The sequence below is a fragment of the Copadichromis virginalis genome, linkage group LG7 (assembly GCF_057382275.1).
Source record: "Copadichromis virginalis isolate Kocher_CV1m ecotype Utaka linkage group LG7, C_Virginalis_male_GT1.1, whole genome shotgun sequence".
Lineage (NCBI taxonomy): Eukaryota > Metazoa > Chordata > Actinopteri > Cichliformes > Cichlidae > Copadichromis > Copadichromis virginalis.
The window spans coordinates 71,012,156-71,038,891 of record NC_140624.1 but is presented as its reverse complement, the minus strand read 5'-3'; the positions used below and the strand labels follow the sequence as shown (position 1 = coordinate 71,038,891).

The 26,736-nt window shown below is 43.8% G+C and overlaps 1 protein-coding gene across 1 annotated transcript in view; it reads left to right on the top strand.

Moving 5' to 3' along the window:
* Positions 1-26,736, top strand: part of lamb4 (laminin, beta 4) — a 70,835-nt gene that overhangs the window by 31,167 nt on the left and 12,932 nt on the right. Inside the window, exons 18-26 of the mRNA XM_085465081.1 lie at positions 11,447-11,558; positions 11,771-11,951; positions 12,042-12,185; positions 12,279-12,510; positions 12,985-13,142; positions 13,296-13,520; positions 22,051-22,268; positions 22,509-22,605; positions 23,334-23,697. Coding sequence (XP_085321207.1) covers positions 11,447-11,558; positions 11,771-11,951; positions 12,042-12,185; positions 12,279-12,510; positions 12,985-13,142; positions 13,296-13,520; positions 22,051-22,268; positions 22,509-22,605; positions 23,334-23,697 — 1,731 coding nt within the window. The remainder of the gene's footprint in view (positions 1-11,446; positions 11,559-11,770; positions 11,952-12,041; positions 12,186-12,278; positions 12,511-12,984; positions 13,143-13,295; positions 13,521-22,050; positions 22,269-22,508; positions 22,606-23,333; positions 23,698-26,736) is intronic.

The window sequence follows — 26,736 nt, the reverse complement described above, 5'->3', positions numbered from 1 at the left end:
CAGAACTAGGAGAATAACAACACAAAAGGGTAGTTAGATCATTTCTCAGACAACATCAGGGCTTCTCCTCCTGAGTAATTTTGCTCCAGCCCTTTAAACCCTGTGTTAGAGAATAAAATTTGTATTAATGTCATGTTAAGTAGGTCTAATTCTTGGCTCTGCCTGGAGCCTGCATCCACACCACGATTACCCAGAAACCAAAATCAGTAAGTAAATACAAACTTCACACTTGCAAACAACTGTAGGTTATAAGAGTAATAAGGCATCCCACACCACAGACACAAGTGTGCCTTGCGCAGTTTATTTCCCCAAATCATTAAAAACACTACTGTTGCCATAATTTGCCAAATGTGTTTATTCAAAGCTACTGTAGCCAGTGACCTTTCTTAAGTAATGTCACTCACTTGTTTTAAACACTGTGGGCTCAACACCTTAAAATGAATAAAGATATGATAATGAGCCCCACACTAAGATGTTCTGTAATAACTGCAAAACCTGCTTCATTTCACTTATGTCTGCCTGTGTGATGCCAAAACCCTTAGAGAGGAAAAAAAACATTAGCCGGTGGTGTGTCCTCGCAGGTCGGGCCTAGATTAACAGATTCCAGAGGTGCTGCTGTAAATCATGTGGTCAACCCTCCTTTTCTGCGAAAGGAGTGATACTGATCTTAACACAGTATGTGTTTCACACTGAATATACATTTTCCCACTGTAACATTTAACATTTCCCAACACTACAATGTGGTACCATAACCAACAAGCAGCCAGTAAAACCACAGTTTCCTTCACACAAAAATCAGTAACACAGAAAAGTGCTATGTAAAGGATTAAGTCTGCAGGTTCCACACATATTAATGTGAACCCACAGGTCTCCCCCTCCTCTGGTCTCTGCCATCCTCCTGCTCCTGCAAAAACAAGAAAACAAAAAAAACCCCCACATACATCCACCCTTTTTTCACTGTTTGGGGTGGATTAGGCATTAGAAGTGACTAAGTGACATCATCAGTCCAGCCACAGTCCAGTCATATGCATTCATCTCAATCACATGCATTCATCCAGTCATATACATTCGTACAAATCATTGCTGATAGTGGAAAACTGCGCACGAATTTAAGTATCCATTGGCAGCAATATTACGTCATTCCAAAAATAAAAACAATTCTTTTTGCTTTTGAAATGAATTGAATCGCTACAATCCTTTTAAACACAGGACTTGCCATCTAATATGGTCCTAGGTAGGTGTATTTCTCCTAAGCCATTGTAATCTGGAGAATCTCACTTTGTATTTGCTCTCAGTAAAGTATTTTATAGCACTTTTACTTCCAATCTTGCTGCCTGCTTAAAGAGAGCTGATTATTAAATCATCAACACACAAAATATCACACCCAGAGGGGTGATACCTGGCAGGTTTTTTCCTAAGTGCACTGTTACAAAAATAAAACCCATATTGGGCCCAGTTTGTACGTGCAAAAAGAAAAAGAAAACAACCCAAACCTAACTGGCAGAATCAGTCTGGTACTAAAACAAAACCCCAAAATCTGCCAGAAAAATCACAGGAAACGTTTTGCCTTCAGGTGAAACAACATGCTGTAGGGATTAGAACCTGCCATGCAGTCACTGCTCCTGGCTTTACTTTAATTTATAACTGATGCTTACATGGTCTAAAATCAGACTTAAGAGTCACTGCCTTTGTTCATTTTCCCCACATCATATTTACTGGTTGCCCACAAGTGCTCCAGAATATCACACAATCCTGGAAAGTCTGGGGCCAACAAACATAGATCCACCTGCTAAATACACAGAGAAATCTCCCTCTTTTTTATTAGCAGCTGCACAGTTCACACAACACTAATGTTCACCATTAAACGCTTCCTAAACACTTCATATCAATGTTTTATCACTGGAATGTGAATTTCTTCCCCAGGTCACTCATTTGTCACTTTCACAGACCCAATCATTTCATTTAGCTTTTCTCCTTTTCTCCCCCTCCAAAAGTAAACGTGTAACATGTCATCATGTATTTCACAAAACAAGTTTGTTTTATGTATTCAGTGATGTGTATCTGGGTGCAAGTTTCACCCACACATCAGAAACAGGAAACTCAACCCTCTGCTACATCTTATTCACTTGTTTTATAATCCAGTCATCTTTCCCTGATCTAGTAACAAAAAATATTATCACAAAAGAGAATTTCCTTCATACAGTAAATTAATTGTGCTGCACCAATCAAGCAGAAAACATCTCACAATTTACTGTATCAACAACTAAATTTATTGTCTGATCACTGGTTGGTCAAACCAGAATCTTTTTTCCCTTCACAAAAGGTAAACTGTTGTCCTGCAACCCTAGAGAGTTAAATAATAAATAATTTCCCCCAGGGATCAATAAAGTATTCTGATTCTGATTCTGATTAATTGTCAGCAGTGGATACACTCAGCATTTGATAACAAGTGTCTGTTAAATTTACACTATTTTAACACTGATGAGAGATAACAAGCTGATCTTCATTGTGTGTGTGTGTGTGTGTTAGTAGGCAGGTTCAATGCATGTGTGTGCAGTGGAGCTGCAGATTCAGCAGGGCTTTGTCCTTAAAGCTGCTTTTCCTTCACATTTCTCTGTGTGCGTTTGTGTGCATTTTATTTTTACCTTTGTTGCAATCCTACGGACTCTTTCTCAACCTCCACAAGACAGTCGGCCACAGTTTCCCAACACAATTTTCATGTGCTCTCACATTAACAACAACGGCCTTCATTTTTCCTCCATGCTCCCACTTCTCACAGCTTCTGTCTTTCTCCTGCATCTGCAGCAGTTCATGGTTGTGGTGTGTCAGAGGCCAGTGGGCCGTTCTTCGGCTTTGCCTTTTGTCTTTCACTCTTTTCAGTCTCTTCCTTTGCCATTTCAACTCCCAGTATGGCAAATGTGAAACTCAGACAGTCTTCTCAAGTCCATTCACACACAGTGATGTCGCTGGTGAACCTCTCAGCTTGTGATCAGGAGCGCATGCTTCCATCCACTATGGCATGTGTACATGCTGCTGAACCCTTTAAGGTTTAAGGTTTAGGGCAGTGTTGCTGTCTCTTCACCTTGTTGACTCTTGAAGTCGATGCCGTTGCTCTCGAACTGCATTTCGTCTTCAGGGAGAAATTGATTGTCTTCGAAGCATGTTCTTCAGGTTAAGATGTGCATAAAGTGAAGCTGTGAAATATTCAGCCAAAACATGGGCTGTATGCGGTTCCAATTACATTGATCTATCATTTTACTCCGGCCGCTGTGCTTGTGGAGGGCGCTGATCCAGTTCCGTAGCAACCTGTACTAACACACTAAAACATTTATTTAATATCATTTTCATCACTGCTCATTAACACGTTCCCTCTCTTATTCTTCTGTCCACATTTTAACACATCTCTTTTATACACACACCCACAGCACTCCTCACACACACACACTTCTCTTCACTGCATTCCTCAGTTTCTACACACTTCATACTCCATGTATTCTTTCCCATATTTCTGAAAGAAAAAAAATCATACAATCAAAACCTGGATTTGTCCAGACCACCTGAAGGGATGCCTCCTACAGCCTCACTGGCCGTACTGCTGGGCTCAGCTTTGTGGACAAGCGCGTTCACCGTCTGGCCTTTTCCTTCCGATGCAAAAGTGTTAAACACCATAAACTAAGGACAGAGTCCTTCCCACAACAGTCCTGAAATCAGGCATCGTATTTCTGAGGTTTCCCTCCCAGTGGTCCATCTAAAACAAATAAACAGAAAACCCAACAACAGCAACAACAAAAAACTACAAACAATAAAAAACTCTTATCCCTGTCAACATATCTTTTGTTGAAATCTCCCAATTCTTTGAATCTTTGGGCTGAAGGAAGGACAGTACTCGGTGTATAAATGCTCAATCAACAATCATTTATTTCCATACAATTCAACACTTAAGAGCATTAAAACCATCATGATGGGGAGACCTGCCTGCAGAGGGTCACAGCAAGTCTCAAAATGGTGACGGGTTACTCAGCTTTTTATACCCTCTAGTGGCCCCCACCTAGTCGTAAAAGCCTAAACATTCACATTCTTTCTCTCTTACGGCGCCTAAGTTATGACCTCGGCTTCCTTATTTCTCTGCTCTCTGTAAGGTGGGGGTCTGGAATGTGGTCTGTTTCTTCTATTATCTGCACAAGGTCCTCTGCACACAACATTCTCTTCATGATTCAGCAGTATGAAATGTCAAGAAACAGTGTAACACATTCAACAGTGTCGAGTAATACAGGTCAATCCAATAGATCTAATGATTTTCACACTCTTTTAAGTCAGAAGTAAAATGCAAACTAAAACTACATACTGATCACACACTCTATGTTAAAGGGTATAATATGATCTACAGCAGTATCATACTTCAACTACTTTGATTACATATATAAGGTAACATATGATAACAGAATAATATCACACTTTCCATCACACAACCATCTTCCACACACTTGGAGTTTTCAACCAGACAACGTGGAGGAATGCCTCCCACTGCTCCAGTAGCCATTTTTCTGAGCCCAGCTTCCTTTGTACGAACAAGGCCTTTCTGCCTTTTTTCACTGGTGCAAAAGTGCTAAACTGCCATACACTAGAATGCTCAAATTATTGAGCTTCTAAGATCCTGCACTTACTACCACAACAAGGTGCAATTTCTCACACTAGGATACCCAAATTTGTTGAGTTTCTAGGACCCTGAATCTACTTGTTGCAGTAATAAGTAACCAAGGCTTTTCCCATCTGTCTGGTTAAGAACCCTGCCCAAATCAAAGCAGCTAAATCATTTGCAGTCCGTCTCTTGGTTCATTAAAAAATTCCTGCATGTGTGAGTCGCTGAAGCACATCTTGTGGTTCCTTCTTTTTTTGAAAACAAAGGAATGGTGGGACTAAGGCAATTTTACCTCAGGAAATTCAAATTCAAATTTTATTTGTCACGTACACAGTCATACACAGTACGATATGTAGTGAAATGCTTGGACAACTGCTCATGACCTAAAGAAAACAAAAAAGGAAAAGGCTATGAATAAGATAGGAAATAAATATGAAAAATTAAAAAGGGTAAATTTAACTAGGAAGGAAAATATAAATTAATGTTAAAAATGAAATAACTGTACAACACAAATTAGAATGAAGGGTAAATTTAACTGGGAAAGGATAAAATATATAAATTAAAGTTGAAAATAAAATAACTGTACAACAAAATACACAGTATAGAACTATATAAGTATGTATGAAGAAATATAAATAAATATATACACAATAACAGCAGCATATACACAATGACAGCAGCGTGATTTAAGTGATGAAGTGGAAACAAAGTCCAGAATGTCCAGTGTGTGTAAGAACTGTATGTGTGGGTCAGTACTGTGTGGTGGTGTGATTGTGATTGAGAGACCGTATCGCCTGCGGGAAGAAGCTCTTCCTCAGTCTCTCTGTGTTGGTCTTCAGGGAGCGGAATCGCTTTCCTGACCTCAACAGAGAGAACAGTCTGTTGTTGGGATGGCTGAGGTCCTTCACCATCTTCCTGGCCTTGGTCCAGCACCGCCTGCTGTAGATTGAGTGCAGGTCAGGGAGCTCGGAGCGGATGGTGCGCTCAGCTGATCGCACAACCCTCTGTAGAGCTCGTCTGTCCTGCATGGTGCTGTTCCCGAACCAGGTTAAGATGTTTCCCGTCAGGATGCTCTCTATGGTGCACGAGTAAAAGTTCCTGAGCACCTTGGAGGGCAGTTGGAAGTCTCTCAAGCGTCTGAGGTGGTAGAGACGCTGACGGGCCTTTTTCACCATGGAGTTGATGTGACAGGACCATGACAGGTCCTGCGTGATGTGAACTCCGAGGTATTTGAAGCTGTCCACTCTCTCCACTGGGCACTCGTTGATGACGGGGGTCTGGTAGTTCCTCTCCTGCTTAGTGCTGAAGTCCACTATCAGCTCCTTTGTCTTACTGATGTTTAGAAGGAGGTTGTTCCTCTGGCACCAGTTCTCCAGATTCCTAATCTCCTTCAGGTAGGCCGTCTCGTTGTTATCAGAGATCAGGCCCACCACGACGGTGTCGTCAGCAAACTTGATGATGGTGGTGGAGCTGGTAGTGGCCACGCAGTCATATGTGTACAGAGAGTACAGCAGGGGGCTCAGAACACACCCCTGGGGGGCTCCAGTGCTGAGAGTGGTGGAGGCTGAGACATGTCCGCCCATCCTTACTGCCTGTGGTCTGCCAGTTAGGAAGTTGGAGATCCACTGACACATAGATGAGCTGAGTCCCAGATGCTCCAGCTTGGTGGTGAGTGTGGAGGGAATTATGGTGTTAAATGCAGAGCTGTAGTCTATGAAGAGCATTTTAACATAATTCCCCCTTCTAGTGTCCAAGTGAGTGAGTGATGTGTGGAGGAGATGAGAGATGGCATCGTCTGTGGAACGATTTGGACGGTAAGCGAACTGTAGTGGGTCCAGTGTGTCTGGTAGTGAAGAAATGATGAAGTCTCTGACCAGGCGTTCAAAGCACTTCATCACTACTGAGGTGAGGGCTACAGGGCGATAGTCATTGAGAGAAGCAGGGTGGGGTTTCTTCGGGACAGGAACAATGATGGACTCTTTGAAGCATGTGGGGATCACCGACTGAGATAAAGAGATGTTGAATATCTCAGTGAACACAGGAGCTAGCTGGTATGCGCAGTCTCTTAGGATACGACCTGGGATGCCGTCTGGTCCTGCTGCTGATGGCCAGTCACTGTGTGCCCATAGTTCAGCGAAACTCACCGGAGGAATCCTGCCTGACAACGGCAAATTGTTATGGAAAATTTAACAATTACCTGCAAAACACCCAGTGAGCTTGATTTGAAGTGGGTTTAATAAACACATTGCAATATGGAGAGAGCATCCCAGTGAAACACCAGGACCATCTCTGAATTGTGGCCACCGCCCTTACATCATATATACAGAGACACAGACAAAGAACATTCACAAACTCTTACATGTTGGCCCCTCTCACGTGGAGCAATACCTCCTCCCTCAGAGAGAATTATGACCTTGTTTTCTGCTTTGGCGTCACCTAAGGATTTACATCCCTGATAAGCAGGACTCCCACTATCTGTTTAACGGCCTCACTGTGTTTACGTTCCACATGCATGTAAACTATGGACAGGAGTGCTCTTACTATAGTAAAGTGAGAAAGTGATTGTCATGTTTCGGCTGTGTGGCAGGCAGGAGAGGACCCAAACGCAAACTCACGGGGACAGAACTTGAACTCAAAAGCACAGCTTTAATTGCTGGAAAAATAGAACACAGGCAATACAAAACTAAACTGGGAAAGCTAATCATAAAGTATACCAGGAAACACGGAGAGCATCACACACAGCATGAGGGAATTTACGACACTGACAAAGAGAAACACAGGGCTTAAATACACAGAGGGATAACGAGGGAATGAGACACAGTAGGAGAGCACAGCTGGGAGTAATCAGGCTGGACGAGACGAGCAAAGCAGGACACATTCACATAAGACACGGACCATCAAAGTAAAACAGGAAGTATCATACAGAGACGCAAGCTTGGCACAGTGGAGAAAGCAACTAAGAAACAGAGACATAAACCATAAGGCAGAGGACTCTAAGAACCGAGGGACAGAGGGGAACTCAAACATGCCGACACAGACTTACACAGAACAGAGGGGACACAGAGAAACATGAAGGGCAAGGGATCGAAACTAGAAACCATAGAATAACTCACACAAGTACAATATTACAAACATCACAAGGAACTAAAAATGCTGGGTCAAGGGACCCAGGACCGTGACAGTACCCCCCCCCCCCCTTAAGGGCTGGCACCAGACAGAGCCTTCAGTAGAAACAGGAACGGGTGCAGGCACCTGCCGGACACTAGCCACTCCCACCCGAGGAGTAGGTACGGGTGCGGAGACGGGCTGTATCCTGGCTGACCTCACCCTGGGGACCGGCATGGGTGCAGGGGTGGACTGGTTCACAGCCCCCCTCACCCCGGAAGCCGGGACAGGCACCGGCAACGGCCGGGCAACTGCCCTTCCCACCCGAGGAGCTGGTACGGGTGCAGAAATGGACAGAGCCTCAGCCGGCCTGGAAACCAGTGCAGGGACCAACTGGGCCTCAGCCTCCCCCAGGGTACGGGTGCAGAGGTAAGCTGGGCCCGAGCTGCCCCGGGAGGAGGAACATGAGCAGGAAAAGGAGCAGGCTCAGAAAAAACAGTCTCAGAATCGGCAGGCTCAGGGTCAACATGTATTGGGTCGACAAAAATAGACCTAGCAAAAATGAATCCGCCATCCTTCCCACCACGTCTCACAATCTTAGTATTAACAGGCTTCGAAGTCCTTGGGTTAACAGTTCTAGAGTGAGCTGACTCGGGGATGACTGAACCAGACCTGACAAAACCTGAACAGACGGGATCTGAACTGAGTGTGTTAGACCTGGTAGAAGTGTTCACAGTTTTTCCTTTAACTGCATGTGCAGACTTAGGTGAGCGGGTATTGTCTGTAATCTCTCCCTGCTCAGAGGGAGCAAAGCAAAATAACTGTTCCCAGTCCATGTCATCATCCATAAGGGAAGTTCCCCACGGATCAGAGGTGAGCTTATTACTGTTAATGTCAGACGGGACGTGAGAATAAGAGTCATTGTCACTCACCACCGTGAGTTGCTCAGCAATCTCCAGTTTATGGCGGCGGGTGCGCCGCTTCCTTTGAACCGAGGAAGCTGGCGGAGCGAGCGACTGAGCCTCTGGTGCACAGAACAGTGACACCGAGGCTGGAGTGTGAGCGCCTGAAGCCACACGGAGGACTCCCACCTGAAGCGGGCGAGGCTTGGATGCAGGCAACGCAACAGGCGGGGACTTTCGGCAGCTCTTGGGACCTCCGAGAGCTAGCCGAGTCCCGTGGAAAATGCGCTCGTAGTCGGGGGCACGCCACGGCTTCCAACGGAGCTCTTCCTCCAGTTGGGCGAAGGCTGCCTCCCGACGCTCATAGAGCTTGCGGTCTGCTGAGTCCATTGTACGGTCAGGTCGTCCTGTCACAGTCTGGCTAGGGCAGACTGTAAGTGTTGCAAAAGAGGACTCAAACGCAGACCAAAAACGTGGCGTGGATTAACAAAAACAAGCCGTTTATTGAGGCTAGCAACGAGGGTACAAACAAGAGGGCATAGGTGAACACTAAACACTAACCTAAACTGGGTGAACTAAAACTAAACATGAAAAACCTTAAGCATAGTGAACTGACAGAGATACCTGGAGATGAGACATGGATGAGCAGACGACATGACAAAGAATGACTGAAAGCACACGGACTAAATAGACACAGGAGGATAATGAGGAAAGTGGCAACACATGGGGAAACAGCTGACACATGAACATAACGACGTCACAGTGGAAGAGTAAAACTGAACATGATGAACCCAGAAACACCAGACCTCTTCACAATAAAACAGGAAACATAATGAGAGGCACACATGACAACATAAGACAACAGACATGAAACACACGAAGGGCAAGGGAGACTTCACAGGGGTTGAAAACACAAGGGGGAGCTAATAAGCAAACGAACATAGGAAACCTAATAAGCTTAAACATACGCTATAAACATCAAAAGAACTAGAACTCAAAACACTGGGTCATAAGACCCGGGATCGTGACACACGGACCATCAAAGTAAAACAGGAAGTATCATACAGAGACGCAAGCTTGGCACAGTGGAGAAAGCAACTGTCATGATTCGGCTGTGTGGCAGGCAGGAGAAGGACCCAAACGCAAACTCACGGAGACGAAACGTAAACTCAAAAACACAGCTTTAATGCTGGCATAAAGTGAAACACAAAAAACAGTACTGAACTTAAACTGGGGAGACTAAAGCACGGGGAAAAATCACACAGCTATGAGGGAGACTACGACACTGACAAAGAGAAACACAGGGCTTAAATACACAGAGGGATAACGAGGGAATGAGACACAGAAGGAGGGCACAGCTGGGAGAAATCAGGACTGGACGAGACAGAGACGCAAAACTAGAAACACTCACATGAGGCATGGACCTTCAAAGTAAAACAGGAAGTATCACACAGAGACACGAACTAGACACAGTGGAGACAGCAACTAAGAAACAGAGACAAACCATAAGGCAGAGGTCTAAGAACCAAAATACACAGAGGGAAATACTCAGCTTTGAACACAAGAGACTAGACTAGAGGGAGTAACAAAAGACCAACCATGAGAACATAATGCACAATGCAGGGTGACAGAAAACAAGAAACTCAAACATGCAAAGACACACCATAAACAGAACAGAGGGGGCACAGAGAGACATGAAGGGCAGGGGAGACTTAACATGGGTTGAAACACAAGGGGGAACTAATAAGCAAATCAACATAGGAGGCCTAATGAGCTAAACATACTATAAACATCAAAATGAACTAAAACTCAAAACACTGGGTCCTAAGACCCAGGATCGTGACAGCAACTAAGAAACAGAGACATAAACCATAAGGCAGAGGACTCTAAGAACCGAGGGACAGAGGGGAACTCAAACATGCCGACACAGACTACACAGAACAGAGGGAGGGGACACAGAGAAACATGAAGGGCAAGGGATCGAAACTAGAAACCATAGAATAACTCACACAAGTACAATATTACAAACATCACAAGGAACTAAAAACGCTGGGTCAGGGGACCCAGGACCGTGACAGTGATATTACTATAAATAATGTGATATGATTAAATATGTGATTAATACATGAGAAAAGAAATCTGCCACAACACTATTCAGATGTGAAATTAAGCAGGTTCTTTGAAACTAGCAAATTGTACAGGATATTGCAAAGAAAGGCGTCTGGACTTCTTTAAGTTACTTGAAGACGTTTCACCTCTCATCCGTCTTCAAGTAACTTAAAGAAGTCCAGATGCCTTTCTTTGCAAGCTCCTTTGACTACGATGACCTGGATGACTGAGAACCTTCACAGACATACAGGATATTGTACAGTGTCTGTGTGAGTTGTTAATAGAGGCCATGATCAGGTGGCCTGTGGGTGACATCAAGTTTGTGGCTGAGGCAGCAGGCTCTGTGTGCATATCAGTGACAGGGCGTAGCTGCATGTGTGTGATGATTTAATAAACTTTGCAGCACTTTGTTGTCAGTCCTAGTGCAGCTTGTGAACCATACCAGGATGTACTGAGAGAGGACTCTCAACAGAACATCTATAAAACGACAGCAGACAGCCAGCAGCTACAGCTAACGCACATGAGCCAAATGTTGTGCCTTTGTACTCCTGGTTCCACGTACAGAGACATTCTTACACATTTGTACTTATGTGAGCTCCAAGGTTCTCTGAAGCCTTAATAGTGTACTTGTGTCAGAGATTGTGTCTCAGTAGCAGCAGTTTTTGTTTGTTTTTTCTTTTTGTTTTTCCAGACGAGGTATTCTGGACTCTTTGCTCTGTCTAAATGCTGGAGGTCAATATTTTGTGGATATCACCTTTTATAAACAGCCCAGATCTGATAGTTCACACATCCTAATTGACTCGGTAAGGAGGTCTTCATCTATTCAGATAAAGTGATTGACATATTCCCTGAAATCCTCCTACTAACAGTAACTGTCCAATCATAGCTGAGGAGATAAATAAATTTGGGAAGATTGCATGGTTTCAATTTTCAATTTTTCTCTTCAAAATTAAATGATGGGATGTGTCTACATGAGGTGATTTCTACATGTTTAATCATGCCCCCCTTTTTTCAGATTAGTCTTTTTAATAGAATTGGGTCAGTCCAAAATTTCTGCTCCCAGAGCGACCTCGACACTTTTCACCAGTTTCACTGTACTGGATTGGCTGTCAAGCCTGGCCCTCAGGAGTCGCTACCTGAAGTCTGCGAGGGACTCATCGTGAGCCTTTCAGCACAAATCCACAATGGAGCTGTCCGTAAGTAGTTGGACTGAGATGATCCAGGACTGAGACAATGGAAAAGATGAGTGTTTCATATGTTTATATCTGCGTTTTACCTGTGGTCAGTTTGCAGGTGTAATGTTATTGGCTCTACTGGACCATCCTGCAGTAAACTGGGTGGGTTTTGTGACTGTAAGGCCAATGTGATTGGTCGTTGCTGCGATGCCTGTGCCCCAATGACGTTTGGCTTTGGACCTGAAGGCTGCAAACGTAAGAAACCCAAACCAGAGGGGAAACACTGCCTTTCGTTTTCTCTCTGAGCGTCTGACAGTTGATTCACAATGAATTCTCACCTTTTTGTAGGATGTAATTGTGACCCCCATGGCTCTGTGTCAGAGCTGTGCGATCAGGTCAGTGGTCAGTGTGCATGCCGTTCAGAGATTACGGGTCAGCGCTGCAAACGCTGTCAGATGGGATTCTGGGGATTCCCTTCATGTCGATCGTGTGAATGTAATGGGCTATCAGAGGTGTGTGATGGATTTACCGGAGACTGTCTGAACTGCAGGGAGCACACTACTGGACCCAGCTGTGAAAGGTTAGTCACTGACAAACAATGGACTGTGAGGTCAGGTCCTTAATCATTAATATGCAAAATTATCATGATCAATGGCCATGAGTACCATTCACAGAGAGTTCGGGAATGGCTGCAATCACAGCATTGTAAGATGGTGACAGATGTACCCTTAGGCCCTCTCCTCGACTCAGAGATGTAGTACATACTATACTCCATAATGATGAAGAACAGAGAGAATTAGACAAAGGGCTGGGTTTTCAGTTTTCAGCTATGCAGCTTTTATCTGCAAGTAGATGCAATTTCAAAAAAGGAACCTTTGTTTGCTGTAACTCAGCTGGGTTTTTTTCAGCTGAAAATTTCCCTCTGAAAATGTCTTTGCTACGTCTCTGAGTAAATTTATATAAATTAGATTTACTCAGGAAATAAGTGTGCCAGTACTTACTGCTGAGGGTCGGTACCTGTTCAGGTAATCATGATAAACCTATTTTGATGCAGGTGTGTTGAGGGTTACTATGGTGACCCAATCTCCAGACAGGCCTGTCAGCCATGTTTGTGTCCAGATGTTCTGAGCAGTGGACGATTCTTCGCCACTTCCTGTCAGCATGACCCACAGTCCCTCAGGCTCATCTGTAAGTGCCAGGAGGGGCACACAGGTAAGAGCCAGTATGTTTGCATTACTTACTTTTACCTTCTTTACATAAAAGAGGCAACCAGACAGACAGACAGCAGCGATGCTAAGAGTCAGTGTTTATCAGCAGATTTTTGGAAAGACACATAAAATATATCACTCTCCATTTCCCTTTTAGGTGTAAGCTGTGACAGCTGCAGCCCTGGTTTCTATGGTGATCTGACATTGCCAGGTGCAGTCTGTAAAGAGTGTCCCTGCAACAACAACATCGACCCTGATGATCCCAACTCATGTAACAGCACAACAGGAGAGTGTCTACACTGCCTTCACAACACAATTGGCCTGCACTGCCAACACTGCAAACCTGGCTACCATGGCAACGCCTTAACCCAGGACTGCAAAGGTGACAACAAAACATAGAAACTTCATCTATCATCCTTTCATCCGCTTACATGTATGCAAAACCTCATCGGGGCACCAAGTATTCCTGTGTCCTCTAATGTGTCCCTTTTTTGGTGGAACCCACAGTCTTCACCCAGCTGGACACCCAACCCACTAAACCTCCACTGAGAGGCAACTTAAACATGTCTTGATCAGGTGCCTGAGCTACCTTAACTTTCAGTGTAAAGGAGCGCTGGTTCTTGAGTGTCTGTAAGGCTGAGTGAATTGAAAACTTTAAATTCAATCTTGACTAGGGATTCGAATTGATAAGAATTTAGCAGTTTCAGTTCTATTATTGATATCACTTATCAATTCAATTCCTTCCCTTATCAGTTCTCACTGGCTCCACTTTGAGAGTCACCACCATCAATAATCAGCATATCAAAGAAATTACACTCATGCACATTCACTGCATGCTGCGGGTCACATGTTTGTGCATGTTGGAGGTGCTTCCCTCTGTTGTGATCAGTGTTGGTGTCGTCACTCAACAAAGTAATTATTACACATATTACACAGAGCAATTTTCTTCAAAGTATTGCAGTATGTTACTTAATTACACCCAGAAGAAAGACATTCGTTGGTCTACTTGTTACGTTACTTTCATGTTACTCTGTAAAAATATCTGAAATGCACTGCTTCATAATCACCATTTAATAATATGAACCTGAGGCCACAGCCCCACACACTAAAACAGATCTCTACCCTAATAGAATAGAGTAGAATCCTTTTTTTTTTCTATACACATGTACAATCTCCTACTCAGTGCAGACATTTGGGAAAATAAAAGCCCAGTTCTGCACCACTATAAACATACAAATGGTATTAAAAAAAAATATATACTATTGGAAAAATAATATGTTGGATCTAAGTTTCTCTGGTCCCCTCCCCAATCAGACCAGGAGTGACATGTTTAGCCGCATGTTCTCCTTAAATTGCTGGCTGTCTGAGTGGTGTCCCAGAAACGATGTGGGCTTCATAGATAATTGGCAAACCTTCTGGAGGAAACCTGGTCTTGTTAGGAGAGACGGCATCCATCCCACTTTAGATGGAGCAGCTCTCATTTCTAGAATTATGGACAAATTTATTAAACCCCCCAAAATATGACTATCCAGAGTTGGGACCAGGAAGCAGAGTTGCAGTCTTACACGCCTCTCTGCAGCTTCTCTCCTCCTGCTACCCCCCCAAAAACCCATCTCCATAGAGACTGTGTCAGCTCCCAAACAGACAAAAAACAAACTAAAAACCAGCAACAAACAACTTAAACATAAACAATCACAAAGAAAGAACAATACAGTATCCACATCTGAACCAAAGAGTAAAACAGTGAAATGTGGATTATTAAATATTAGGTCTCTCTCCTCCAAGTCTCTGTTAGTACATGACTTAATAATTGATCAACAAATCGATTTACTCTGCCTTACAGAAACCTGGTTGCAGCAGGATGATTATGTTAGTTTAAATGAATCAACACCCCCGAGTCATTCTAACTACCAGAAATCTCGAAGCACAGGCCGAGGGGGAGGTGTGGCAGCAATTTTTCACACCAGCCTATTAATTAATGAAAGACCAAGACAGACTTTTAATTCATTTGAAAGCCTGATGCTTATCCTTGTCCACATCAGATGTAAAAAGGCCAGTCTTGTTCGTTATCATCTATCGTCTACCTGATTTCTCAGACTTTTTATCTGATTTAGTGCTCAGCTCAGATAAAATAATTAATCAAATCAAAATTAAATCACTTTTATTGTCACATCACATGTACTGGTACAGCTCTCTGAAGAGCTTTGCAGTTGTAAGCGGTGCTGTTGCCGTACCAGGTGGTGATGCATCCAGTGAGGATGCTCTCAATGGCACAGCAGTAGATGGTCCTGAGGATGCGGGGGCTCGTGCCGAATCTTTTCAGTCTCCTGAGAAAGAAGAGACGCTGCTGGACCTTCTTCACTGTTTTGTACTGACCATGTGAGATCCTCTGCCAGGTGTACACCTTGGAAGCGGAAGCTGCTCACTCTCGCCACAGTTGATGGTGGTGGGGGTGTGTGCTTCTCTGCACCTCTGGAAGTCCACTATCAACTCCTTTGTCTTTGCGACGTTGAGGGTGAAATGGTTGTCTCGACACCAGTGGGTCAGGGCACTGGTTAGCGCACCTTTGGTGATAAGACCCACCACTGTAGTGTCATCCGCAAACTTCACAATGATGCTGGAGTTGCTAGTGGCCGTGCAGTCATAGATGTAGAGTGAGTACAGGAGAGGGCTCAGTACACACCCCTGTGGAGCACCTGAGTTCATTATGATGGGGGATGAGGTGAAGCTGCCAATCTGACCACTTGGCGTCTCAGACAGGAAGTGAAGGATACAGCAGCAGAGGGAGCTGTTCAATCCTAGATCCTGCTGTTTCCTGTCCAGCTTCGAGGGAACGATGGTATTGAATGCTGAGCTGTAATCTACAAACAGCATTCTCACATACGTGTCTCTCTTCTCCAGGTGTGACAGGGCAGTATGTAGTGTGAGGGCTATGGCATCATCAATGGACCTGTTGTGGCAGTATCTGAATTGTAGAGGGTCCAGTCAGTTGGATAGTGCAGAGCAGATGAAGTCCCTGAACAGCCTCTCGAAACATTTGCTCATGATGATGATGCAACTGGTGTCTTGGTGCAAAATCAACAATCTTGTTCTCAGTACTTCAAAAACCAAAGAACTTATAATTGACTTTAGAAAGAAAAAGACAGAGTTTTCACCCCTAACTATAAAGGGAGACTGTGTGGAGACGGTGACGGACTTTCGTTTTTTGGGAGTCCACATGGAGGAGAACTTGTCCTGGAGTATAAATACCTCTGAGCTACTGAAGAAGGTCCAAAACAGAACTGTACTTCCTGAGAATTCTCAGGAAGAATAATATCACACAGAAACTGATGGTGTCCTTCTATAGCACTACCATTGAGAGTGTAACCCTGACTCGACCCAAAAGATAACTGGTTGCCCTCTCCCTATGGTGAAGGATTTACATTTCAATTCAATTCAGTGATGTGGGTCAGGGCTACCGGTTGCCAGTTGTTCAGTGATGAGATGGTGGAGGATTTGGGCACAGAATGATGGTGGCCATTTTGAAGCAGGCTGGGACTACAGACAGAGTCCAAACAGGCACAGTTTTGGTGAGCGGCCACGTGGCCAACAGCTGAGCCAAAACAGTTCTGCTGGGCGGCTGTGTGGCCAGCAGCTGAGGCGAATGAGCAGGTCCGGAGGCCGACCACGTGGAAGGCATTGGTGGCAGCTGAGCAGGTCCGGAGGCCGGCCACGTGGAAGGCATTGGTGGCAGCTGAGCAGGTCCGGAGGCCGGCCACGTGGAAGGCAGTAGTGGCAGCTGAGTAGGTCCGGAGGCCGGCCACGTGGAAGGCAGTGGTGGCAGCTGAGCAGGTCTGGAGGCCGGCCACATGGAAGGCAGTGGTGGCAGCTGAGCAGGTCTGGAGGCCGGCCACGTGGAAGGCAGTGGTGGCAGCTGAGCAGGTCTGGAGGCCGGCCACATGGAAGGCAGTGGTGGCAGCTGAGCAGGTCTGGAGGCCGGCCACGTGGAAGGCAGTGGTGGCAGCTGAGCAGGTCTGGAGGCCGGCCACGTGGAAGGCAGTGGCGGCAGCTGAGTAGGTCAGGAGGCCGGACACGTGGAAGGCAGTAGTGGCAGCTGAGCAGGTCCGGAGGCCGGCCACATGGAAGGCAGTGGCGGCAGTTGAGCAGGTCCAGAGGCCGGCCACACCGGTGACAAGGTCCAGTCAGCGGCCTGGAAGGTGGTCGCTGATGCCAAATCCAACGTGTATGAGGAGGCTGCGGCGGAGCAGCAGCTGCAGACGACACCGTGGGAGCCGGCGGAGGAGCAGTTGCAGGCAATAGCGTGGGAGCCTCTGGCTGGAGGCAGGCAGGGCCAGCGGGTGCAGAAACCTGGGCTAGTAAATCTGGTGCTTGAGCCGGAAACAGATCAGCTAGCCTGACCAGGGATAGTGCTAGTGCGTGAAAGGCTGGATCAGGAGGTGGATGAAGTGGTAGACTGACAGGTGGAGAGGCTAGCTCTTCCGAGCCTCTAGGGAGGTCAGACTGGGTTCTAGCTGCCCTCAGCCTGGGCGCTGGGACAGGCACGGGAGGTGGTTGGACATCAGTCACACCCACCCGAGGAACATGAACAGGTGCAGGAGCGGACTGGGTCACAGCTGCCCTCAGCCTGGGCCCTGGCACAGGTGTGGGTGTTGGCTAACTGATAGAGGTGGAAATAATGACAGGGTGAGTGATACTGGCAGGTTTAGGTGCATGAATATTTTTAAGAGTGGCCTGGGCTGATGAAACCGGAACAGGCTGACAGGTAGGTGAAGAAGCCGGCTTAGATAAAACAGTCTTAGAATAAGCAGACCTAGGGTTTGCGTACCCAGGAATCGTGACAACAGATTTATCCAATATTATTCTGGCCCTTCTGCCACCACTATTCACAGTCTTTAACTGAACAGTCTTTGGGGGTGTTGAAGTGCTGTTATTGTCTTAAATAAATACCAGCTCAGAGGGAGCAGAGCAGAAAACAACTTCCCAATCCACATCCTCATCCAGGAGGGAAACTCACCATGAATCAGAGATAAGTCTATTATTTGTTTTAAGTGAGGAAACGGATGACGAGTGTGGAAAACAGTCACTGGAACTCACCACCGGGAGTTCCTCAAAATAGTCCATTTTATGGTGGCGTTTGCGCCGCTTTCTCCGGGAAGAGGAAGCGGGCAGGGTAAACAGCTGAGCCTCTGGCACGGGAGCCTCCATTGAGCGGAGGTGGGAGACGGAGCCGCTGTGCCGTGGCGAGGCGGAGAGTCTGGTGAGTGAAGCAGCCGACTTGCCCGTCGGCTGCCTCCCTCGAGGAGCAGAGCAGTGAGGGAGTGAGCAGCTGAAGCTTGGCCAGTGACACCCACTCTCCGCGGTGAATGCTTCGATGCAGGAGAGGCAGCAGGCGGAAGAACACGGCGTCCCCGAGGCCTGCCCAGAGCCAGACGAGTCCCTGCAAAGACGTGCTCTCTCTCCACGAAGAGCCGCTGTTTTCCCCTAATCTCCTCCGTCCAGTGAAGGAGCGCTGCCTCCTGCCGCTCGAAAAGTTCAGAGTCCGCTGGGTCCACAAGGCGGGGTCGTGTCATTCTGTCAGTGGTTGCAGTGTGGGTGAAGAAAGGAGGACCCAAACGCTGGACTCACAGGTAGGTGAGAACATCTTATACATACGTACAGTTTACAAGACACTGCAGAGGGTCGTGAAAACTGCCCAGCGCATCGCCGGAGCACCACTTCCTGCCATAAAAGACATCTACAGGAAGCGGTGTCTGAAAAGGGCTAGGAAAATCATCAAAGACCCCAGTCACCCATCACATGGACTCTTCACCCTCCTGCCCTCTGGGAGGCGCCACAGGAGCCTCCGGACTAAGACCACCAGGTACCGGAACAGCTTCTTCCCCACAGCTGTCAGACTCCTGAACTCTGCCTCCTGACATCTGACCCACGTTAAACTCATGGACTGAACATACACACACCCACAATGGACAACTGTACCCTCAAACACAATAATAACATGGACTGAACCACCACTCACAACCACTAGCACTTTATATAGCCTCTGTAGAAACTATCTACACCCTCACTTATCTTAACTGCACTACTGTATAGCTCTGTGTAAATAATCATTCTGTACATTCAATAATCTTTAATCCTACAACTGTTTACAACTTGCATAGTTCCCATTTCTGTATAGCTGTATATCTCAGATTCTGTAAAGTTATTTATTTCATATTCTGTATAGTTTTTCATATTTATATCCTGTTCATATCCTGTACATAGCTTGTACTCACTACAGCCTGTACATACTTATAGTTATAGAATATTCACAACATACTTCATACCGTGTACATTATAACATACCATAATAGACCCATTTCTGTAATATACTTACATATCTATACTATTGCTAATATATATTGTAATATATCTATATCACTAACTACAACAAGTGAAGTCTTAATTTAGGTTTTTTGTTATTCCAAATAAATATATCAAAGATACTGTTTAACTTATCAAAGAATTCTTTTGGAAAAGGCAGAGGAAGTGACTGGAACAGATATAAACATTTTGGTAATATGTTCATTTTTATAATGTTTCTATGGCCATTCACTGATATGGCCATTGTCATTCATTTATTTAGAGATTCCTCCACTTCACTAATCAAGGGTCATAGTTTGTTGCTACAATGGTGTCAATGTCTGGGGTGATTTTAACTCCAAGATACACAAATCCTTTTTGCATTAATAAGCGAGGTTTGTATAATAGGATTTAGCCTTTCATCCTTGTTCAGAAATAGGATGGAGGATTTTGAATCATTATAGCCAGAAATAACTCCATTAGTTGCATTAATTTTGGTATACTAATGGAGAGCCTAGTCAAAAAAATCTATCAGGTCATCAGCATAAAGGGCCAATCTATGCTCTTGATCTCCTAACTGGAAAACAAATATGTCAGTTCTCATTCTAACATCATCGCCAGCTAAGAAAAATAGCATTGGAGATAACGGGCACCCCTGGCGTGTGGAACGCTCCAATGTGATAGGGTTAGAAACTTGTTATCTGTTAAAACATTAGCTTTGGGATTTGTATACAAACGTTTAACCCATTTGAGAAAAGTGTTTCCAAATCTATATTTTGGAAGAACATTAAATAAATATGACTCCTGTATTCTGTCAAAGGCCTGACGAGCATCAAGTGATAATAATGCTGTATCTTTAGCATCAAATTTCTCATGAATTATAATCAAAATCCTTCTTATGTTGTGAAACCCTTGACGTTTTAGTACAAAGCCATTTTGATCATCATGAACTAAATGTGCGATACAGGAGTCTAATCGTCTTGCTAAAACTTTACAAAGTATTTTAGTGTCAACCACCATTAGTCTAAATGATGAACTCTCTGCAGGGGCTTACCAGGTTTCAGTAGCAAAGTAATCATTACCTGTTCCAGAGTAGGTGGGAGAGTTTCATTTACGCTTCTTCAGGGTAAAAAGAGGAAATGTTAATTTTTCTTGGAAATTTTTACAAAATTCGACCAGAAAGCCATCTGGCCCAGGTGCCTTACCACTGTTAATGCTTTGATAGCCTGTGATATCTCTTCAATAGACGTCCGTCTAACTCCTGCTTTGTGTTTTCCATTAGTGTCTGGAACTGATTTTGATCTAAGAATACGTCCTGTTCTTCTGAGGCATAAGCACATTCTGATTTATACAAATTTTCATACAATTCTCTAAAGCTGTCATTAATTTCCAATGGATCTACTGTTACATACCCTGAAGAGGTCTTTATACTATTAATTGCTCCTTCACTCTGCATTTTCTTAATTCTCCATGCCAAAAGTCTACCTGCTTTCTCTCCTTGGTCATAATAAGATTGCTTCAGCCACATTAGACTTTTTGCTGCAGGGATTATTGTATTGTTTTAGGGTCTACCTTACAATGTAAACGCCTTGAGGCGACTGTTGTTGTGAATTGGCGCTATATAAATAAAATTGAATTGAATTGAAATATGGAGACCAGCACAAAGAGACTTCAAAGCAGTCGTCATGGTGATCCCACTGTAGAAGCATGAACAGGTAGAGGCTGCAGCCTGATTGCAGCAAGTTTTTTACTTGTTGTTCAGGCTCTGGCTGCTGGGCTGAGGTCTGCATTTACTCAGCTTTAGCATCACTCTGGTTTCTTGGCTAGCTTAGCATTAGCATGCCATCTGTGAAGGTGCTTGCAAAGAGCTGAAGTTGTGTTAGCAGAATAATGCAGCTGTTTCTGTTCTGGAGCAGTCTCCACTTTACCATAAAATATCCATATTCATGCTGTAGGCTGTGCCACTATTTTCCTTCTCCTGCACACAAACTGAAATTAGCTGATTGTCCAAGTGCAAGCAGAACCGATAAGTGTGATCGATAGGCAAAGCATTTTTCCCCTTTTTCTTAAGGACATGACTTCATGATATCAGGTACTGTTTATCTGCTGTAGATATCGTTTTAGGCCTCACACTTCTTCTTTAGGCCTTCACTTTTCCATTGTCCTCAGTTTTTTTTTTTACAAAGGCACGCTGCTCACAATGCCAAAATGTGCAAACTTTTCAGCTAACAGGTCTGCGAGAATAAACTTGCTGGTGCAAAAGTACTATTTCATGCTGTCAAAATGTGTTGTTTTTTTCAATTAAAGCTGTGAAAATGCTAAGGAATGTGTTATGTATTTTTATGACAGGCTGCTAGTAGCAAAGTATCTAAAGATCCTGTTTAAAACCTGATTCTTACTATAACCATTTTAAAGTTAAACTGCAGTTTTGAAAGAGGGATGAATGCTTCCATCATCAATAATCTTCTTGCATAAATTTTCTTCTTTATTGCTCCATCTATACTGTATACCCTGTATTTCTTTTCTATATTTCACAATGGTCTGACAAACACTAAAATAAAAGTATTTTCCAGAATGCTCCTGTGATCGACGGGGGACTCAGGAGACTCGGTGTCCTCTGGGGAGACCCTGTTTCTGTGATCCCAGGACAGGACAGTGTCCCTGTAGGACAGGTGTGATAGGTAAACTCTGTGATGAATGTGAGGACAGATACTGGAATCTGAACATAGCCTCGGGATGTCAGCCCTGCAGCTGTGACCTCATCAAATCTATCTCCAACATCTGTGACAAGGCAAGAGCTCCACAGCCACAGACAGTGTCGGCGTGTGACCACAGGGTTCAGTTTTCATTTATCATTTAGGGTGTGAGACTGTCACTCTGCTACTCCTCTCACCTCAGAAAAACAGCCTTGTGTGTTTGTGTGTCCATTTCAAGGTTGTTTTTATTTCAAATAAAAAACAAAATTATAAATAATCACCTGCAGTAGATGCTGATGGTTAAACTTTGAATGAATGTGCTGTGACATATTCAGGTAACTGGACATTGTCCATGCCATCCTGAGTTTGGAGGAAGGCACTGTGATGAATGCAGAGAAAATCATTTTAGGAATCCAGACCTGCAGTGTATCTGTGAGTAATATTTCAATGTTTCCTTTAAGTGGACAATTCTTCTTTTCTTTTCTGACATATGTCTCCAGTGGTGTTTATTCATATAAATCGTTCCAAAGTTTCAAATATTGAGGGCAGTGAACCAAAAACCAAAAAAAGGGTGCAGACTGTTCTGAAGACTCATTTTATCACACTTTTTATACTCTTTGATCTGCTTGATGTCGCAGGATGGGGATATTCTTATATGGTCACTGAAAGAGCTGCACTCAAAGCACAACATCCACATCTACCACTTCTGTCTTATTTGGAAACTTTGCACTGTTCCAGGAAGAACGCAGGTCAAAGACAGGGTGTGGAAGAGAACCAGACATTAATATTAACTAATAATTAAATGCAGACAGGTGTGTAAATACATTGGTGCATCCTGAGAATCCCCCAGCAGCCTAGACAACTGATCCAACCCTATCTATATGCTTTAGAACAAAGGAAAGTTTGAAGCCTAATCTTAAAAGTAGAGATAGTGTCTGTCTCCTGAATCCAAACTGGAAGCTGGTTCCACAGAAGAGGGGCCTGAAAACTGAAGGCTCCGCCTCCCATTCTACTTTTAAGGCATAGACACACTGATTTATTGAGTTTACAGTTTATTGGGGGAAAGTGTATTCTAAGTAGCAGCAGCGCAGGTCCACTTTAACCTTTTCTAAATCCCCCTTGTTTTCATGCGAAGATACCATGTTTTATCTTGTTTTCAGCTTGTGACTGCAATCTGGAGGGAACCAAACAACCATCATGTGACCCTGAGACTGGCAAGTGCATCTGTCGGGCGGGTGTAAGCGGTATATTCTGTGATGAGTGCACGCCCGGCTTCAATACATTATTCCCAGCCTGTGAACCGTGCCATCCCTGCAACGCACTCTGGACTCAAATTGTCACTGATGTCCAGCGAGCTGCCCAGAAAATGAGGACCCTTATCCCTCATAACAATGTACAGCCCACAGATAACCAGCACCTGCAGGAGATGATTAACATGCACTCTATGCTGGACAGCCTGGCCAACCTGAGAGTAATCTCCCCACCAAGCGTGGAGAAACTGGAGAAAATGTCTTTGAAGGTTAGGTAAGGCATGAGAGGATGAACTTAAAAGGAACTCCACTAATGCTAAATGTAAAAATATACAGTATACTGGAAAACTCTTGAGTCATCCCTCATTTCTTTATATTTTTCTTCCAAGGAGCCAGACTTTCCCGTAATTTTGTAAAGTGTTTTTGAGCATAGTTTCTGAAGGTCTTTCAAAGTTTTTCTTTGGACATAGGCTGCTTTTTTACTCATTTTCAGTCCAGTTCTTGTAACTTACCAGATTCAGAGGAAGGAAATTTGATATGTATCTGAAGTGCCAGGCCTAAAAAATTTGAACATTTCAGATGAACAGTGTCTAAAACATCATGTCCTTAAGAAATGCCAAAAAATTTATTAAACTAAAATCTGACGGACTGACAAATTTAAAGGAGGTGGTCAGAATTAAGATCTTTGATAAAACTGATGAATGCAGAAAAGTACCATCAGCTTTGATCCACCATACAAAACCATGTAATACCAAAACACATAACAGAATACTGTTAGACATGGAGTTGCTTCCCCATAGCCTGCACATCAACAATATTTAACTCTTGTGTGGCCCTTTAAAAATGCACCCCTTCCGAGCCCTGGGGACCATAAATGGTCCCGCCCCAAAAGTGCAATAAAAAGATTATATATTCATATTTTTTTCCACTTTAAATTGGTCAGTCTTTTAAAACTACTTCTCCCTGAAATATTCATATAAAGTTTTAATTATATTTTCGTTGTTTTAACCCTTTAAATCCCAGTTTTATTACATGAGCGCCGTTTTTTAGCCCCAAAAAACAAAAAACTAAATATTTTCCAAAAAAAACATTTGAAGTAATATTTCTTTGTTATTATAATTAGGCCTTTAGATGGACTAAAGATTGGCACGAACAGTCATTTCGATCGCCTTTTTTTTTTTTTTTCAGGACCAGAAAATGGTCTCCAGGCGGCAAATGCTCCTCCTCTAGGCCGAAATAAGTGCATGTTGCCGGGGTAAGTCGCGACGATCACCGGGGCACGATCACCGGGGACTGCTTTTTCCAGCCCACACGTCCGATACCACGTGACAACAAATACGTCATTTCCTGTTGACTAAAAAAAAAAAAGCACCCTCTAACGGTCCTAGGGACCGAAAAATGGTCCCGCCCGATCAGCGGGCGAAGCCGCTGCTGCACGCCGGAAATGAGGCTTCGTTTCCCGCAGGTCTATCCAAGCAGCCCGCTGTTTTCCAGCAGGGATCAAATGTGGAGCAAGGGCGCCACCCGGTGGACAAATAAAAAAATTACAACTCTAAGGCTCATAGACCAAAACGAGACGGAGACATGAGTAATCACCAAGACATTAACGGTAATAATTCTGCAGTGAAAAATAGCGTTTATAATGGAAGTCAATGGGGACCAAAAATGGTCCCCAGGGCTCTAAGAGGATGTGTATTGTTAGCTTAGCCACTGAAGCTAATTTAAGGAAGTCAGACTTGAATTTTGAAATGAAATTATGCCAAACTTTTTTTTAGAGAATTTGGCTATATTCCATTCAACACAGTGCAAATGGCTTGTAACTGAAAACCTAAAGGGACCATTTATGGTCCCAGGGCCACACAGGGTTAAGCAGTGTGGGATCATCATCCAAAGAAGCACTTTGGATGTCCTTCAAGAAGCGTGGAGAACTCTTTCTGTGGACTAAAACAAATTACAGAAAGCTACCTCAGAGAGCTCAATCTGTGCTGAAGAATGAAGGTGATCATACCAAATACCAGAGGTTGGATCAAGTCATTGTTTTGCAAGTCTCAAGTAAGTCTCAAGTCTTTATCCTCAAGTCTCAAATCAAGTCTCAAGTAATGTCAGGCAAGTCAGAGTCGAGTCTCAAGTCACTGGTGTAAAAGTCCGAGTAAAGTCACAAGTCTGAAATTTTGAATTTCAAGTCCTTTCGAGTCTTTAAAAAAACCCGAAAAAAGCATGTTGCCATTATATGCTAAATGTAAATATTAGACCATGTAATTTTTAAATCTGTGTTTTTCTCAACACATGACAAAATAGTGAACTTAGAAAATATACACAAATTGTGAAATTGCACCTCTTTAAAATGCAGCTCAATTAAACTTAGCTCCAAGAATAATTTTCACCGACAGTTCTGAGATAAGCTGCATGTTATTCTTGGATGCGCTTGTAGGACCGGCTTTAAAATCGCATGACAAAAATATCATACACATTAAAAAGAACTGTATCACCAACGTAGCCTGGACAACATTTGCTAGTTAGATGAAGTCAGCTATCTCATCGTAGCATATTTATATGCATATTTATAATCATACGGTTCTTGGAGTGAGTGCACACACTCATGAAGTTTAGTAACTTCAGGTCATGCAACAAGCCCAGGTACAGTTTACCGACGGATGGGTACAGGACCTTGAAATGCACCGAACGAAGGACCATCGTACGTATCATAATTTTACCAGTCTCACAAATCGTCTTCATAAATACACATTCGTTAACCGTTTATTAATATAACCTTTGAGCTCAACGGTAATTAATTAGTAGTGGAAATAATTTCTGGTTCATTACAGAAATGTAGCAGTGACAATAATATTGTATGTTGTAATCGCACTGGGCAATTAGTGATACAAAACAACTGTTTTATCCTGTGAATAAAAGTATATGTTTTTGTCAATGTACCATAATAACAGAAGCGAAACACAATATTGTGTCAGGACAATTCACTATTTATGCACAATAAATAAAGGAGCATAGCGCAACAATTTTTGTTCAGCGCCAGACTTGCTTGTAACCTATATCACCAATTATGTTAAGAAAAATGACGCATTAACTACAACAGCAGACTGACCTTTGTGGAAATGCTTGGAGCAGACTAACCTGTGAGCTGGAGGGTTCTGGGATGTTAAATTTGGTCTTTGAATGGCTGCAATCCAGGCCATCCGTCGCCTCTTTGTTACTTTGGAAACATGGCTCGAACAATTTCTCTTCAACGACATAATCCGATAACAACCGATCTCTTTACCCGTCGGCTTCCCGTGGCTGTCATGCGACCGGCTAT